A 13596-nucleotide genomic window follows, 5' to 3' on the forward strand; every position below is an offset into this window, starting at 1 on the left:
CTCTGGGTAACAATTTTATCACCTGTCTCGGCTAAGGTGCAGGTTTTCCCAGGCCCCTCGTTTCTAAACGCTCCCCAGCCTGAGGAAGGGCCCGGTGACGGCCTTTACCTGGGGAGGCCGACGGGTCTTACAGCCGGACGGGGGGGGGGGCGGGCACTTGTTTTAATTAGAAACGTCGATCTCGGCGCTAATTAATTGCCCGGGGGCCCGGCCCGGGAGGCCTAACGCTCCCCAGGGCGGGCGGGAGGCCTGGTCCCCGCAGGGGGGGCCGTGAGGGAAGAGGCGGCAACCGGTTACCACACGGGGAGGGGAATGGCGGCGGGGCGGGGGCGGGGCCCCGCTCTGGGCTCTCGCGAGGCGGGGCGGGGCGGAAGCCCTCCCCGAGGAGGGCGGGGGGGGGGGGGGAAGGGAGCGGCCCGGAAGGGCCATAACGGGCGGCGGCCGCCATTAGCGGGCCGCCATAACGGCCGCCGGGGCGCGCACGTGACGCCAGCCCGCACGCGGCGAGGCGGGGCCCCGCCCCTCCCCCGCCGCCCCGCGCGGGCGACGTGTGCGCGCGCAGGCGCGCGCGCGCACACGTCGCCCTCGCGGGGCGGCGGGGGAAGGGCGGGGCCCCGCCGCGCTCGCGCGACGTCACGGGCGGCGTGACGGGCGGCGCGGCGCTGCCAATGGGCGGCCTGGCCGGCGCGGTGACGCGGGGCGCCGCCAGCCAACGGCGGCGGGCGGGGGGCGGGGCGGCGGCGGAGGAGGAGCGTGTTGGCGGGCGGCGGCGGCGGCGGCCAGCGCGAGGCGACGCCATCGCGGCCCCGACGGGCGCGGAAGACGCAGTGGTGGCGGCGGCGCGTGCGGGCCGCGGCCGCTGAGCGAGCTGGGGGCAAGCGCCGGGGGTCGCTGCCGCCGCTGCCGCCGTTCTCCTCCGCCGCCGCTGCCGCCGCCGCCGCCGCTGCCGCCATTTTGTGAGAGTGCCTCGAGCGGGCGCCATGTTTGTAAGGAAGAATTAGGGCAGCCATCTCCGGCCACCAGCACCTCCCTTCCCCCGTGTGTGTGTCCTCTCGTTCTCCTGTGCCCCGGGCCTGCTCCTCCGAGCCGCCGCCGCTGCTGCCTCCTCCTCCTCCTGCCCGCGCGGGGCGGCCGGGCTCAGCCTGTGCAGCCTCGCCCTGCACTGAGTGCCCGTTAGTGTCTCACTAAGTAACCGTGAGTGAAACCTTCATCATCTCTCCTCACTGAGGGACCCGACCCTCCTCCTCACCGAGCCGCCCCCAGAGCGGCTGTGCGCGCCGCCGCCGCCGCCACCTCCTCCTCCTCCCTCCGCACCACGGGCAGCGGCAGTGTCCTGCCTTCCTCCACCTCCCTCCTCCTCACCACACCACAGCCAGCACAATGGCCTTTGAAAGCCTGTTCTCCAAACCCCCAAACCCAGTTCTTGACCCAAACATGCCCGACTCTGACAGGCAACATGCAGGGGACGAAAGGTCGAGTAACATTCTTCTCTCTCTCCGCTTCTCATAATGGTGATACTAGTGGGGTGATGATGATGCTGATAATGATGATGATGATGATGCTGTGTGTTAATGTGCCTAGGGGGTTAACGATGTTTTTGTGGGGGCAGGTCACCTTCAGGCTGGAAGACCGGGGTGAGGACTTGGGTGGTGGTGGGGGAATGCAAGGAGGGGAGGGGGGGTGTCACTGAATTAGAAGTGCATTATTAGTAGGGTTTTATTTTTTCGAATGCATGCATTTTACATCTTCATTTATTTATTCTGGCTGGGAAGGGGGACTGTTTTCCATTTCTTTCCATAAATTGCACTTTCCAGCGGGTGTCTGTTGAATGTCACCATTGTTCTTTTTCTCCCTTGCCCTGGCGCTGCTAGTCAGGTAGGAAAGGGTGCTTTGAGTTGTTTTTCTTTTCTTTTTTTTTTTGGTTGTTGTTTTTGTTCATACAAGAATCTCTCACTAGATCCATATTTAACGTCATTTTCTTGCCAGATTACACCTTACACATTTAACTGGATCTTTTTTTATGCAGATTAAGGTCTGACTGACGTTATCTTTGCCACCTCTCAGTCCCCATGCGCAGAAAACCAGAGTCCTGTTCCTGGTGAAAGGACCTCTGTTCCTCCCTCCCTTTCTCTCCTGCAGCTGCTGGAAATTCAAATCCTTTCTCCAGGCAGCCCTGGCCTTCCTAACTAGTTCCAAAAATACTGTGCCAGGGTGACAGCTACCAGTCTTTCAGTCTACATCTACTCAGAGCATTTGTGACACAACTGCAGGAGTTAAAAATGCTGGTTTTCGACAGCTGGGCTTCAGTCTGTCCTCCCCACACAGCTCCACAACCGTGCTTGGTACTTGCTTCAGAGGACTGAAAAACACTGGAGAGGAAAAAAAAAAAAGGGCTGGTGAGCGAACGTAACCGTTCCCTCGCTGGAGAAAGAGTCACTAATTCTGTGTTACAAATTGGGAAGTGGAGGGCCGCAGGAGCTGACTGACTGGTCCAAAAATCGTACTGTGATTTAGTAACAGGTTCAGGGCAGACCCCAGAGCTGCCGATTCTTGTTTTCACCTTCCTGCTTTTAATTGTGAAATAGCGTAAGTTGTGTCATGCTGTATGTTCCAAAAAGAGTGCTGTGTAAAAAGCAATCTAGTAATCCACTGGGATTGCTGGAAGACAGGGCATAACTATTAAAACTGTGCAGCAGTAGCAGACAAAGTGTTTTAGAGTTCCTGGAGTTAGTAAGCCTGTGACTTTTTACTGTTTCAGGGATTGAAAATACTTTGTGTTTTAAAGTCCTCCTTGAGGACAAGCCCAAGTTACCCACTGTTCTGCTGGAAGCATAGTTTTTCGAACTTGGAGTTACTCATGCGATGTTGACAAGTAGAGTTCCTCTAACCAGTTGTTCTCACCAGTACGCCTGTTGTTACACTGGTAAATTACGAAATAGAACAAATAAGTACTACCTAATAGTCTAATGTACTTTTAATACAGGTTAATTTATAAACATTGCTTTATAACGTTTTCATTTCAGAAGAGCAGAAGACTCTAACAATAAACACATTTACCTGTTAAATAATACTTTTTGTAAACAAGGCTTTGCTAAAACTTCTGCTCCCCTCTGATCTGAGACGTGTAGTAAAGTGTATTCTTAATACACCTAGAGCGTTGTTAAAAGAAAAAAAAAGCCCCAAATACAAGTTTTGTATTATATTAGGAGTGCAAATGTAATCCTGTCAAAATGTAATATTTTAACTTTCTGAAGTTTATAAAGATTTCCCTACCAGCTGGTGACTGGGAAGGCCTAAAGAGAAACGGGGTCTTTCCCCTTCCGCAGAAAACATGGCTGACTCGCCAAGGGGAGGGGCAGCGCAGCTTTAACTACGAACGATTTTTAGTACTGAATTGGTTTTGTCCAGTCTCCGTTGTAGTCAGCTGAAAAGCCAGTTGTAAGTTCAAGAGGAGAGATGCAAGTACCTGATACACTGAGTATGCTGAGTTACCTTGAGTTGCAGTCTCACTGTAATACTAGTTTGGTATTTTAAAATTAACGCGTCTCGTTTCAATGCGTTTTATCTTGCAATCAATTTTTTACTGCATTAGTAGCTCAGTAGGACTAGTTTACTGTAGGTACAGCCCATAATATGAAGCTGCTGAAATAATTTTACAGATTAGATCCATTTGTGCAGCATAAATTAATAGCATTTCTGTTAACGTTTAGTTTGGTTTTGAACTGATCTGTAGAATTACAAAGAAGTTGGTTAGTGTTTTTGAGCAGTAGAAAATAGTAAAAAACGTTGTCTGTCCACACTTTGAGTGTTCTAAGTTGGAAGATTGTTTTAATCCAAAGTCTTTGTTTTCTTGGTTTAGAGATGGGGCACCTGATTAAGTGAGGAAGGTTTCTCATTCTTTAAATATTTTTAGTTAACTCGTTGTGGAGACGTTCTCTTTGATGAAGTATTTGAGACTTTCTATACAGGCAGATAATAAGTGTCTTTTTAAAGTTTTTCCTGTGAGGTTAGGTTTTATTAAGGATTGCTTGTTATGTAGGTAATCTTTGATAGGGTAAGAAAGAAGTCCAAGGCAGGGTGCAGGCAAGCGCAGCTACAGCAAATAAATACACAAATGTGCGTAAATGTGCAAATTATCGCTCTCTTCGGAGGTCATTGAGCTCTGATTACTTGCAATAGTTTGTGGTTGCTGTTACCATCATCTGCAGGAGTGGGCGCTTCATGTTTCTCTTAAACTCTATTTTGTAGGCTTTGCCCCACCTGCTACACCATGCTGTAGATGAATGTACGTGCCTAAGAGAAGAACAGAATGCTTGTCACAAACGTAAAATAATTCAGTCCTCATGCTGGAGCATGTCCAGAGAAGGGCAACGAAGCTGGGGAAGGGTCTAGAGCAGAAGTCTGATGAGGAGCAGCTGAGGGATCTGGGGTTGTTTAGCCTGGAGAAAAGGAGGCTGAGGGGAGACCTTACTGCTCTCTACAACTACCTGAAAGGAGGGTGTAGAGAGGTGTTGTCGGTCTCTTCTCCCAAGTAACAAGCCATAGGACGAGAGGAAATGGCCTCGAGTTGCTCCAGGGGAGGTTTAGATGGGATATTAGGAAAAATTTCTTCACCAAAAGGGTTGTCAAGCATTGGAACAGGCTGCCAAGGGAAGGGGTTGAGTCACCATCCCTGGAGGTATTTAAAAGACGTTTGGATGAGGTGCTTAGGGACATGGTGTAGTGGTGGGCTTGGCAGTGCCAGGTTAATGGCTGGACTTGATGATCTTAAAGCTCTTTTCCCACCTAAACGATTCTATGATCTATGCAGACTTCTGTAGACTTTGATTTTCTGACTAATAGTGAGCTATTACAGGCATAAGAAGGACTTGTTTGCTACAGTTGGTTCTGCATTTGAAATCGGTGCCAGATTTACAATTGCCAGGAACTTCAGAAAATATTTCGGAGTTCATTTATTTTTTAAATCTAAAATGGTAGGTTGGTACTGATACTTTCTGTTGACTTTCTCTGCTTTACTGTCATTTAATCTCCAGACTTGGAGATTTCTTGTACCATTATCTGCTGTAAAAATAGTAGTGATCTAATGATAGGTCTGAACATTGAGATGCTAACTCACAGATCACAGAGGTGCAAGTAATGCTTCTGCAGCCAGCATGGTCTTATGAGTTGCATTGCAAGTGTCAGTATCAGGCCCCTTTTTATGTGCTCACAGTACAATAAAGGAAATTCTACATTAGAGGCTGCTTTCTGACAGGCACCCCAGTGGCCTGTGCAAAGTTTCTTCAGAAAATTGTCCTTATTTTTGCAGCGGATGTTTGGAAATGCCACTTCAAAGCTGGGCTTGTCTGTTGCATTTCAGGTTCCTTTTCCCAAGAACCATGCTAATCCTCATTGTACACTTTTCATTACCTATTTGATATACTTTTTACAGTTTAAAAGGAAGTTGGTACAGTCACTTTCTTATTCAAGATAAACTGATTTGAGTTTTACAAAGCGTAGCTGAAGTGTTTGGTTATGCCAGTCTGCCCGCTTCTAGCTGTGGTGCTGCTCTTCCAAACCCTTTCCTTCGCCAGCTACCTGTGCCTGGTGTAAGTCCAGATGAGCCAGGTGAATAGAGGTTTCACCTAGCCACCCCTTTGTTTTTATTTTATTTTCCTGGTTTCCTCTTCCAGCTGTCTTAGGAATTGCCTGCTCCTTTCAGTGTACCAGTTTTGCACTCCCGTCCTCGGCGAGCATGATTTACACTCTGCTGCTCTAACAGGTCTGTCTGGTTCACCGTAATGGAGACCTGCTCCGCTAAATTACAGCCGGTGGCAAGTAAAGGGAAAAATGCAAGTGCTGGGTTGTAACCAAGATGAGTAACAGCAAATTGAAATCTGTATTATATACCTTAGCTGTACGTTTTCTCCGTTACTGCTTTAGTCAACATGATACTGCAAGTGGCTTTGCCCGTGTCTTGTCTCGATCCGCATGGCTCCTCAGCTCTGTGAGGCACCATGGCGTTACAGATCAGGGAAGCATTTGTGGAGCAGAAGGGCTAAAGATCTCTAATCCGCAGCGGCTATTGTCCAGCCTGACTGCTCTCCCAGTCTCCCTTGCCATAAGGCTTCTATCCATCTTTAGTTAAACTTGACGACTCAGATGCGTTTCTTTTATTCTACCTGGTGCTTTAATGCCCTCTGTCCACATGTGCATAATTTGCTTTGAAAATGTTTACTTATAGCTGTTTTTAGAGCTTTTTTTTTTTCAGTAATAATCACCAAAGAATGTGTTCATGTTAAATTGAAGTCATTTGTAATCACTGAATGCAGCCTTGTAGCAATTTATTGTTTTCGAGCATGATTTCAAAACTTGCTTTGACATTAGGAAACTAGGAAGTGAAGAGATAATCACTCCCAAATATGCCCTGTGGGCAAACAAGGCTTGCTTGCCATCCAGCAAACATTGCAGGAGTGGCAAAAACGCAGCTGGCTTACATAGCTGCTACTCCTCATCCTGCTGGGGAGGAAGAGGTGGCCTCTGTGAATTTCTGTAATTTCTTCTACAGAATTAAACCCCAGAGACTGGAGATGGTTAGGCGGCAGGGTGAGAAAGTGGGCTTTCCGAAAGTTGGCCGTTGGCCTCCAGCACCACCACAGGAAGCTATTTTTTGGCCTGCCTCACTGCTGTCCTTTGCACTTCTTTTCCACCATTTTATGGGAACACAGTATCTGTTAAAGCCAGCCCTGGGGATAAAAGCAAAAGAGAGGTTAAAAAACCCAAGCAATCTGGTCTGTAACTTTTCATGATGCAATTTCGCTGCCTGGCTGTAGCTTAAAATAACTTCACATTTGCAGAGTGGTCAAAAGTTAACGGGCAGCTGAAAAATGCCATTAAGTGACCTCCATAAGGTTGTCAAAGAAGCCAGTGCCAGTTCTAGTTAGACGCTGGCTTGTTGTGTTAACCGCAACAACACCTTGTAGGTTTGTACTTCTTTGCCTTATTCGTTAATAAATTCTGTAGTGTAGCAGCGTGCTAGGACAAACTCGTTTCGTGAATTTTAACCTTCTAAAGTCTTACTTTAGACATGTAATTTTCATGTCATCGAACTGCGTCTGAGTTATTGCGCTCTTCATAATTTTATAAAAACAAAATCTTACCTGCGAGAGTATTGCGGGTTCATTGCGTGGTAGTGAACAGGACAGAAAGTAAGCATGTAATGATGAGAAGTGATAGCTGTGTATGTCTGTGCAGTCACGAGTGCTGCATAGCACCATGTTTTGCTAGATGCATTGGGTGTGGAAAATATGTGCAGGAGGGTTATTTGAAGCAGCAGGAGTGTATGAGGAGCTAGAATAGAGGGGCTGAGGGAGAAATCTAGTTTGGGATACTAAGGAAAACATGCCCAAAGGAAATTAAGGAGAAGGAATATCCGGGAGGGGTGTAAGGCTTTTTCACTAAATGAGTCTTGACTGGTGTCAAAAACACTCAGGTAGTTTCCCATCAGTTTAAGCTTTCTCCCCTGCATTATATGTTCTTATCACTGATATTCAGAGGTCAGCAGAACAGGTGTATGATGCTGTTAGCAGCCCCTGTAAATTAAGGGCTGTTAACATACTGCTTCTATATGAGAAGATGAGTTTTTGGACATCCTGAATGTTTTCTGATAACCGTCTCTTCTAGAACTAATCACAGAACAAAGAGGTTAAGGTTTAACCATGCACTCACTTTAGGAAGAAACAGATTTGATTTTATTTTTGGACAGTAATATCCAGTTATCACCAGGAATTAGTAGCTTCTTAAAAATAATTACTTAATGTGTTAGAGTTCTGCTCGTGTATAATGTTTGCATTCTTGTTACCGTGTCCTTTCTCTACAGCAAATCTCTGTGTACAAGAAGTAAAAGGGAGATGTTTGCAGCCTTTAATTTTTATCTGCTATATACTTTTTCTATTCTTGGTAATGCTTTCAGAAGCTCTTGGCTATTTATATTCTCTTTAAGGCTTATTCTAATAAATGAAGTCAAAAGCATCATATTGTAAAACAAAATGTAATTATTTTTAAATGAGACCTTTCCTCACCTGTGAAGCAAAGCTACCAAAAATGGACTTAACAGAAAATAATGTTTGATGATAGAGATTCACATTTTGGTCATGTAAGTTCTTAAAACGTACAGAAGTATGATTCTCATGTAGCACCTGCTGTATCTGCAAGCATGCTAAGTTATTCTGTTAGGAAGATTGGAAAAACAGTCCCACAGGGAAAACCCTTTCAGTTTTCTTGAAATATTTCAGAGCTACGATCTTCAGTGCACTGAGAAAAATGCATCTTGTTTTTGTATCTCGGACTTAGGGAGCTTGAGTTGTAAATCTTCTTTGAACCTAAAGAATCCTGTTTTTAAAAATGACTTGGACTAAGGGCAAGAAAGCTAAGTTAAAGCCGAGCTTGGATGTCAGAAATTAAACTGTTAACGCTAGAGTGATGGTGAATTACTTTATGTGTGAATTTCTATTTTTCCTAACCAAATAGTTGCATAACTGCTCTTTCAGTCATTTCACCAGACTGATTCTCCCTGAAAAATAATTTGGCTTCTGTGCCTTTCTAATCCATTTTGGAGATGCTCTAGAAATTCACTTGGGACAGTGGGAATGCTTTATGGTTTTGCTTTCACATATCCATCAAGCTCCAAGTATCTGGAGATTGTGGAAGAGGGAGTGATGATCCATCAGCGGTTTTGGTTCCTTCAGATTTGGAGATGAACCACATTTTTTTTGTGTCTAGTCCTTGTACAGGGGCTCATAGGAAAGAGCATGGCCAGCATGCTGCCTTTTGTTTAGTTAGGATTTGTTTATCGTGTGGAGTCTAGGTGATGTTAATTAATTTTGCATCTCCTGTGTTCTGGATTGCAAGATTGCATTTGCTGTCTTGTGGCTTATGAGGAAAGAGTAGTACCATATGGCAACTTGTTTTAATCATTCAAGTCATCCAGGGCCCTTGATGAAGGAGCTCCAGTAGGTCAGGCAGGGTAGCCAGACACCCGTGAGCAACTTAAACTGGGCATTTAATGAAGTTGCCTTTGTTTCTCTTCTAAAAGGACTTCAAATGCACTAGGATGGGAAGGGCTTGGTAATGCTAGCTAGGTGAGGAACCTCTTTTGCTGTTTTTTCTGTGGCAGAAATTTATACCGCGGGTCTGCGCTGTAATACGTCAGGGATTAACTTCTGTTAATGCTGTTAATCTGAAGATGCATCAGATTTAGTTCAGCCTTTGCAAATACAAGTATGGAGTCCAAGAAAATAACACATGGCAGAACTTAAAAATTGCTAGTGTTTGTTCCTTCAGTGCAGAGGCTGTCTTTTTGACTCCTGAGGTATGCGTTGTGTAGGCATCGTCAACTGTTCCCCCCACAGCTTGTTGGCATTATTCAGCAAAGGTTGTTTTTGTGGTGTATTGTTTTGTGGGGTAGGGTAGGTGAAAGAGAAGTGAATCTTGAAAAAACCATAATTATACTTCTTTGCTTTTCTAGATCAAGAAAATGTTGGTGTTTGAGTGCTGGGCATTTCCAGCAATAACAGAAGCATACTAAGATACTTTGTAAGCAAGAAGCTGTACTTTGCAAAACAGAAGTTCATATTGTCTCTTGTTAGGTCAGTGTTGTGATTTGTTTGCTGTAGATACTGCCAAAGGGAAAGCAACCTAAGACTCGGACCCATTTCCTAGAAAATCATCTGCTAGCTGTGTTTTTTCCAGACCACATCTGTTTGTTTGACTTTTATTACTCATAGTGGAAAAGGAGGTAGCCTTGGTTCACATCACTGAAAGCCCTTCCCAAAGCTGCTTGCTATAGCCAAGTCTGTGGAATAAAATTAGGAAGTGAACTTCTAAAAGGGGTAGGTTTTGCACTCACTTTCTGGCATACAGCTCCAGTTTGGATTTTAAATGGGAAAAAAATGCCTATAAAACGGAAGGTGGTTTCTCCCCTATCACTTCCTTTAAACTTTTTCTGAAGAATAATTAAATTATTTCCCAGAAATGGTACATTTTTGACCATTAGCTTTTCAAATTATATTTATCTGGTCGGGGTTTTTTTTGGGTTTTTTGGTTTTTGTTGTTTTTCTTTTTTACATTCTTGAAGTCAATGCTTGGAAAATTGTAGGATGTTGTGGAAAGAATTTAGGCATTTGGGGATTAGAGGACTTTTGTCATCTTACCTCTGAAATGCAATCCAGAGGATAGTATTACTGAGGTTCTGCCCGATTGTTTTACCTAGAAAGTTATTCAAGTCCTGGATGTATCCCCGAAGTGTAAATATATGACGGCAGTTCCCAAAGGAACTGGTAAATACCTTATTTCCCAGCGAGCGTTTTCAGTAGGCATTTTACTTAAGAGGATATTTTAATTGAGTAGACACCCTTGAGAGAGTGAGTTTAGCTCACTTTGTTAAAATATGAAATACTGTTTTTTCTAATAGCTGCAGGTGTTTTCAGAAATATTTGTGTTTCAGTTTCATTAGGCACACTTCATTAATCAAGTATCTCCTGGAAAGATGTGGCAAATGCTTTTGTGGGATATTATATGATGTACTTCAGAATTTGTCAGGGAATGCTGGAGATAATGGACGCTGGTGTTGGAAGACAGGATTTATTTTATGCTTGGGATGCATCTTCTGAAGATCCTTTATCTCTTCTTAAGTATGGGAATATCTTGGTGTTACGTTCTCCTTTGCGAGGCAGTGTAAGGATTGTGTATGAGCTGATCTCAGTGAGCACCTTGTAAAAATCTCATAAAAATGGGTTCTGAAGCTGCCTCTCTACTTCATGTTTGGTGCCCACTTGGTAGTGGGCATACCTTTATTATTATTAATTTCTGTTACTTGTTCAAAAGCTCATTTTGACTTCATAGCTTCCTATTGTTTTATATTTGCACTAAAAGATAATGTCCTTTTCAAAATGTGTCCAAGTAAATGTTTAAGGCCATTAGCAAAACCAGTGATAATTGCATTTGCAGTGTAGCTGAACTTAAGACATAGCAGCTGAGCAGTTTTTCTTACCTTCTTTCGAAGTTCCCTTTTGTTTTCCTAGCATCCATGGTTGTATTTGGTGTGTTGGAAGGAACAGCCATGCCTTTAATGGGCTTATTTTCTGTGACTTTGTCCGGTCCCTTTCTGCGGCTGCTCCTGTCTGCTTCAACAACTGCCTGTGGCAGTAAGTCCTAAAAGTTCACTCGCTGCCTGCCGTGAACTTTCTTTCACTGCCCATCAATATGAATATGTCTTTAAATGACACCTTCCGCAGCAGAATCTTCTAATCAGATTAAATCTGGTTTTTTATGCCCACTTTGTAATATTTTGACATTTGAAAGCTTCTTATGAACTTTCCTTCTTTTCAGTCCTGCTACTTCATGCTACTTAGCAAAACAAAACTATCTTCAACACTTGTCTAGAAGATTATTTTCTCCCATATTCCAGAGTATTTTTTTCAATCACTAGATAGGCTAGCTGCCCTTGTGCATTGCTTAGAAATGTTCTTTGAGTCGCCTTCTCGATCATGTAATACAGCGAAGCATCTTCATGAGGCTGGGATGTATATAGCTTGTCTTTACGTGGTTGCAGTGGGCTGCCACAAGGTGATAGGAAGGTGTCGCAGTTGCTGTAGATACACTGTAGGATCCCAGCAGTAGTTGAGAATTAAAGGTGAAGAGGTGGTACCTTGAAAATGATTGATTTCCTTAGTTTTTCTCCAAAGCCTTTATGCAAGTCGATAATCTGAACATGGGGGGTTTTTTCTTCCATTTTTTGGCTGGTTAGTGATCTATGATCATATCTTGCTGGTGGTTTTTTTGTTTGGTTTTGGTTTGTTTTTTTTTTTTTTTTCTTTTTTGCATTGTGGTTGCTAAGAGCATTTAGTTCTAAGAAGTTGCAGGACATACGAGGTGACAATACAGCAGTCACTTCTCCCCTTTTCTTCTCCCTGGCATATACATTTACTCCTCTTACAGAAAGTCAGAACTTTGGGTTGCTTCTAACTTCTTAACCACTGTTTTTTTACTGTGGAGACTCAGGTCTTTCGCTTCTTGGTGAGTTCTTTCCCCTTCCTACTCTTTGCAGTCCCTTGAAGTAGACGGAGTTGATCATCAGGTTAGCTAATACATTGTGAATACAGGACTGAGGTGGACAAATTGTAAGGCAATTTAATATAGCCTAATTACTACTTCTGTCCTAATACCTTCTACTGCCCCCAGCACTAGTTTGGTCTTGGTTTAGGGGTTTTTTTTGTTTGTTTTGGGTTTTTTTGTTTTTGTTTTTTGTTTTTTTTTTTAGATATAGTTTTCTAGTATCTACAGGCTTCTCCCCTTGCTGCCCCCATCATCTGCTGAATCTGGTACATTCCTAGAGTGAGGGTTTCAGATGCCATAGGACTGATGGCATTTTCAAGCAATCTCCATGTAAAAATTCAGGACAGTTTCTGTAAGGTTCTATGATGCCTGCAAAGACTGAATTCCTGAAGCAGTGGTAACGTAGAAATAATTATGTAGAGCCAATTATGAATGTTTAAAAGCAGTAAATTCTTCCACAACCAAAACCCAGCAAATACCAAATAGTAGAAGGGGAGTTGAGATTGCTTCAGCAGTATGTCTGAAATAGGGATGAGAAATAGATTAGCTGGTGTTTTGTCGAAATGTTTATTTCATTGCAAAATATTTTCAGGGCTGTTATTATTTGGGTCAGTAGACAAAACTTTAAATAAAGTCTTACATAATCATAGAAACTTTTTTCCCCTACTGATGGAGATAAGCACAAGCCCTTCTGTTTAAATTAGTCTACAAGCACTGTGTTAGATTTTGTGTTATTTTTATTTTTAATCATCCTTTGGTGTTACTCCAGTTTGAAGTTTTTTGAGACAATCACATTCATATGCAGAAGTTACATTCACATGCATATTGTTCCATTTACAGTATTTATTGATGTATGAAGCAACCCCCTACAAATGTCAATGTTACAAATTCTGAAAAGAAAAAAACAACCCTGGGTAGCTCAGAGAAATAGCATCATCAGATGTCTGCTTTCTGTCAGTTGTTAGATTCTAGCAAATGAAATTCAAATATTAACTACTCCTTTCTTGTCAACTACTAGTACTCATTTCTTTTGAAGAATCCACTTAACTGCTAAATTAATTCTCCTTTTTTGAATTGCTCATGACTTTGGCCATTATACCCTAGCTACTACAGACCCATCTTTAGTTCCAGGAGCTGGTGTGTTGAAGGAAATGTGTTTGTATTACTATGCATTGTTTTTCCTGCAGTGCCCAACTACTTCTTTTCATTATTGCTACTCTTTAACTATATGGTTTTCTGAGAGTTTTAATTGCCTTTAATTTTGATCATATCTGTTCTGCAAATACAGCACCATAAAGGCATGTAATAGCATTGTAGTAGAAGTATTTCTAGAAATGGTTAAACTACCTCTTCAGTTTGAAAAGTGTTTAAGGGCAACTGAGTGCTATATATTGAAGCAGGTTTTTTTATCTAGGTTGGAGAAAACTATGTAAGAAGAGAAGACCTTTGTTCTGAGAAGGAAAAAAATACGTAGTTTTTAAACTTAATTTTATGGTACAATTC

The 13596-nt window shown here is 43.4% G+C and overlaps 1 protein-coding gene across 1 annotated transcript in view; it reads left to right on the forward strand.

The window, feature by feature from the left end:
* The first annotated feature begins 744 nt into the window (after positions 1-744).
* Positions 745-13596, forward strand: part of ZC3H6 (zinc finger CCCH-type containing 6) — a 30038-nt gene continuing 17186 nt past the window's right edge. Inside the window, exon 1 of the mRNA XM_075497085.1 lies at positions 745-1472. Within this exon, the coding sequence (XP_075353200.1) occupies positions 1381-1472 (92 nt within the window). The 5' untranslated portion in view covers positions 745-1380. The remainder of the gene's footprint in view (positions 1473-13596) is intronic.

This window comes from Mycteria americana, chromosome 3 (genome assembly GCF_035582795.1).
Source record: "Mycteria americana isolate JAX WOST 10 ecotype Jacksonville Zoo and Gardens chromosome 3, USCA_MyAme_1.0, whole genome shotgun sequence".
NCBI classification, from domain to species: Eukaryota; Metazoa; Chordata; class Aves; order Ciconiiformes; family Ciconiidae; genus Mycteria; species Mycteria americana.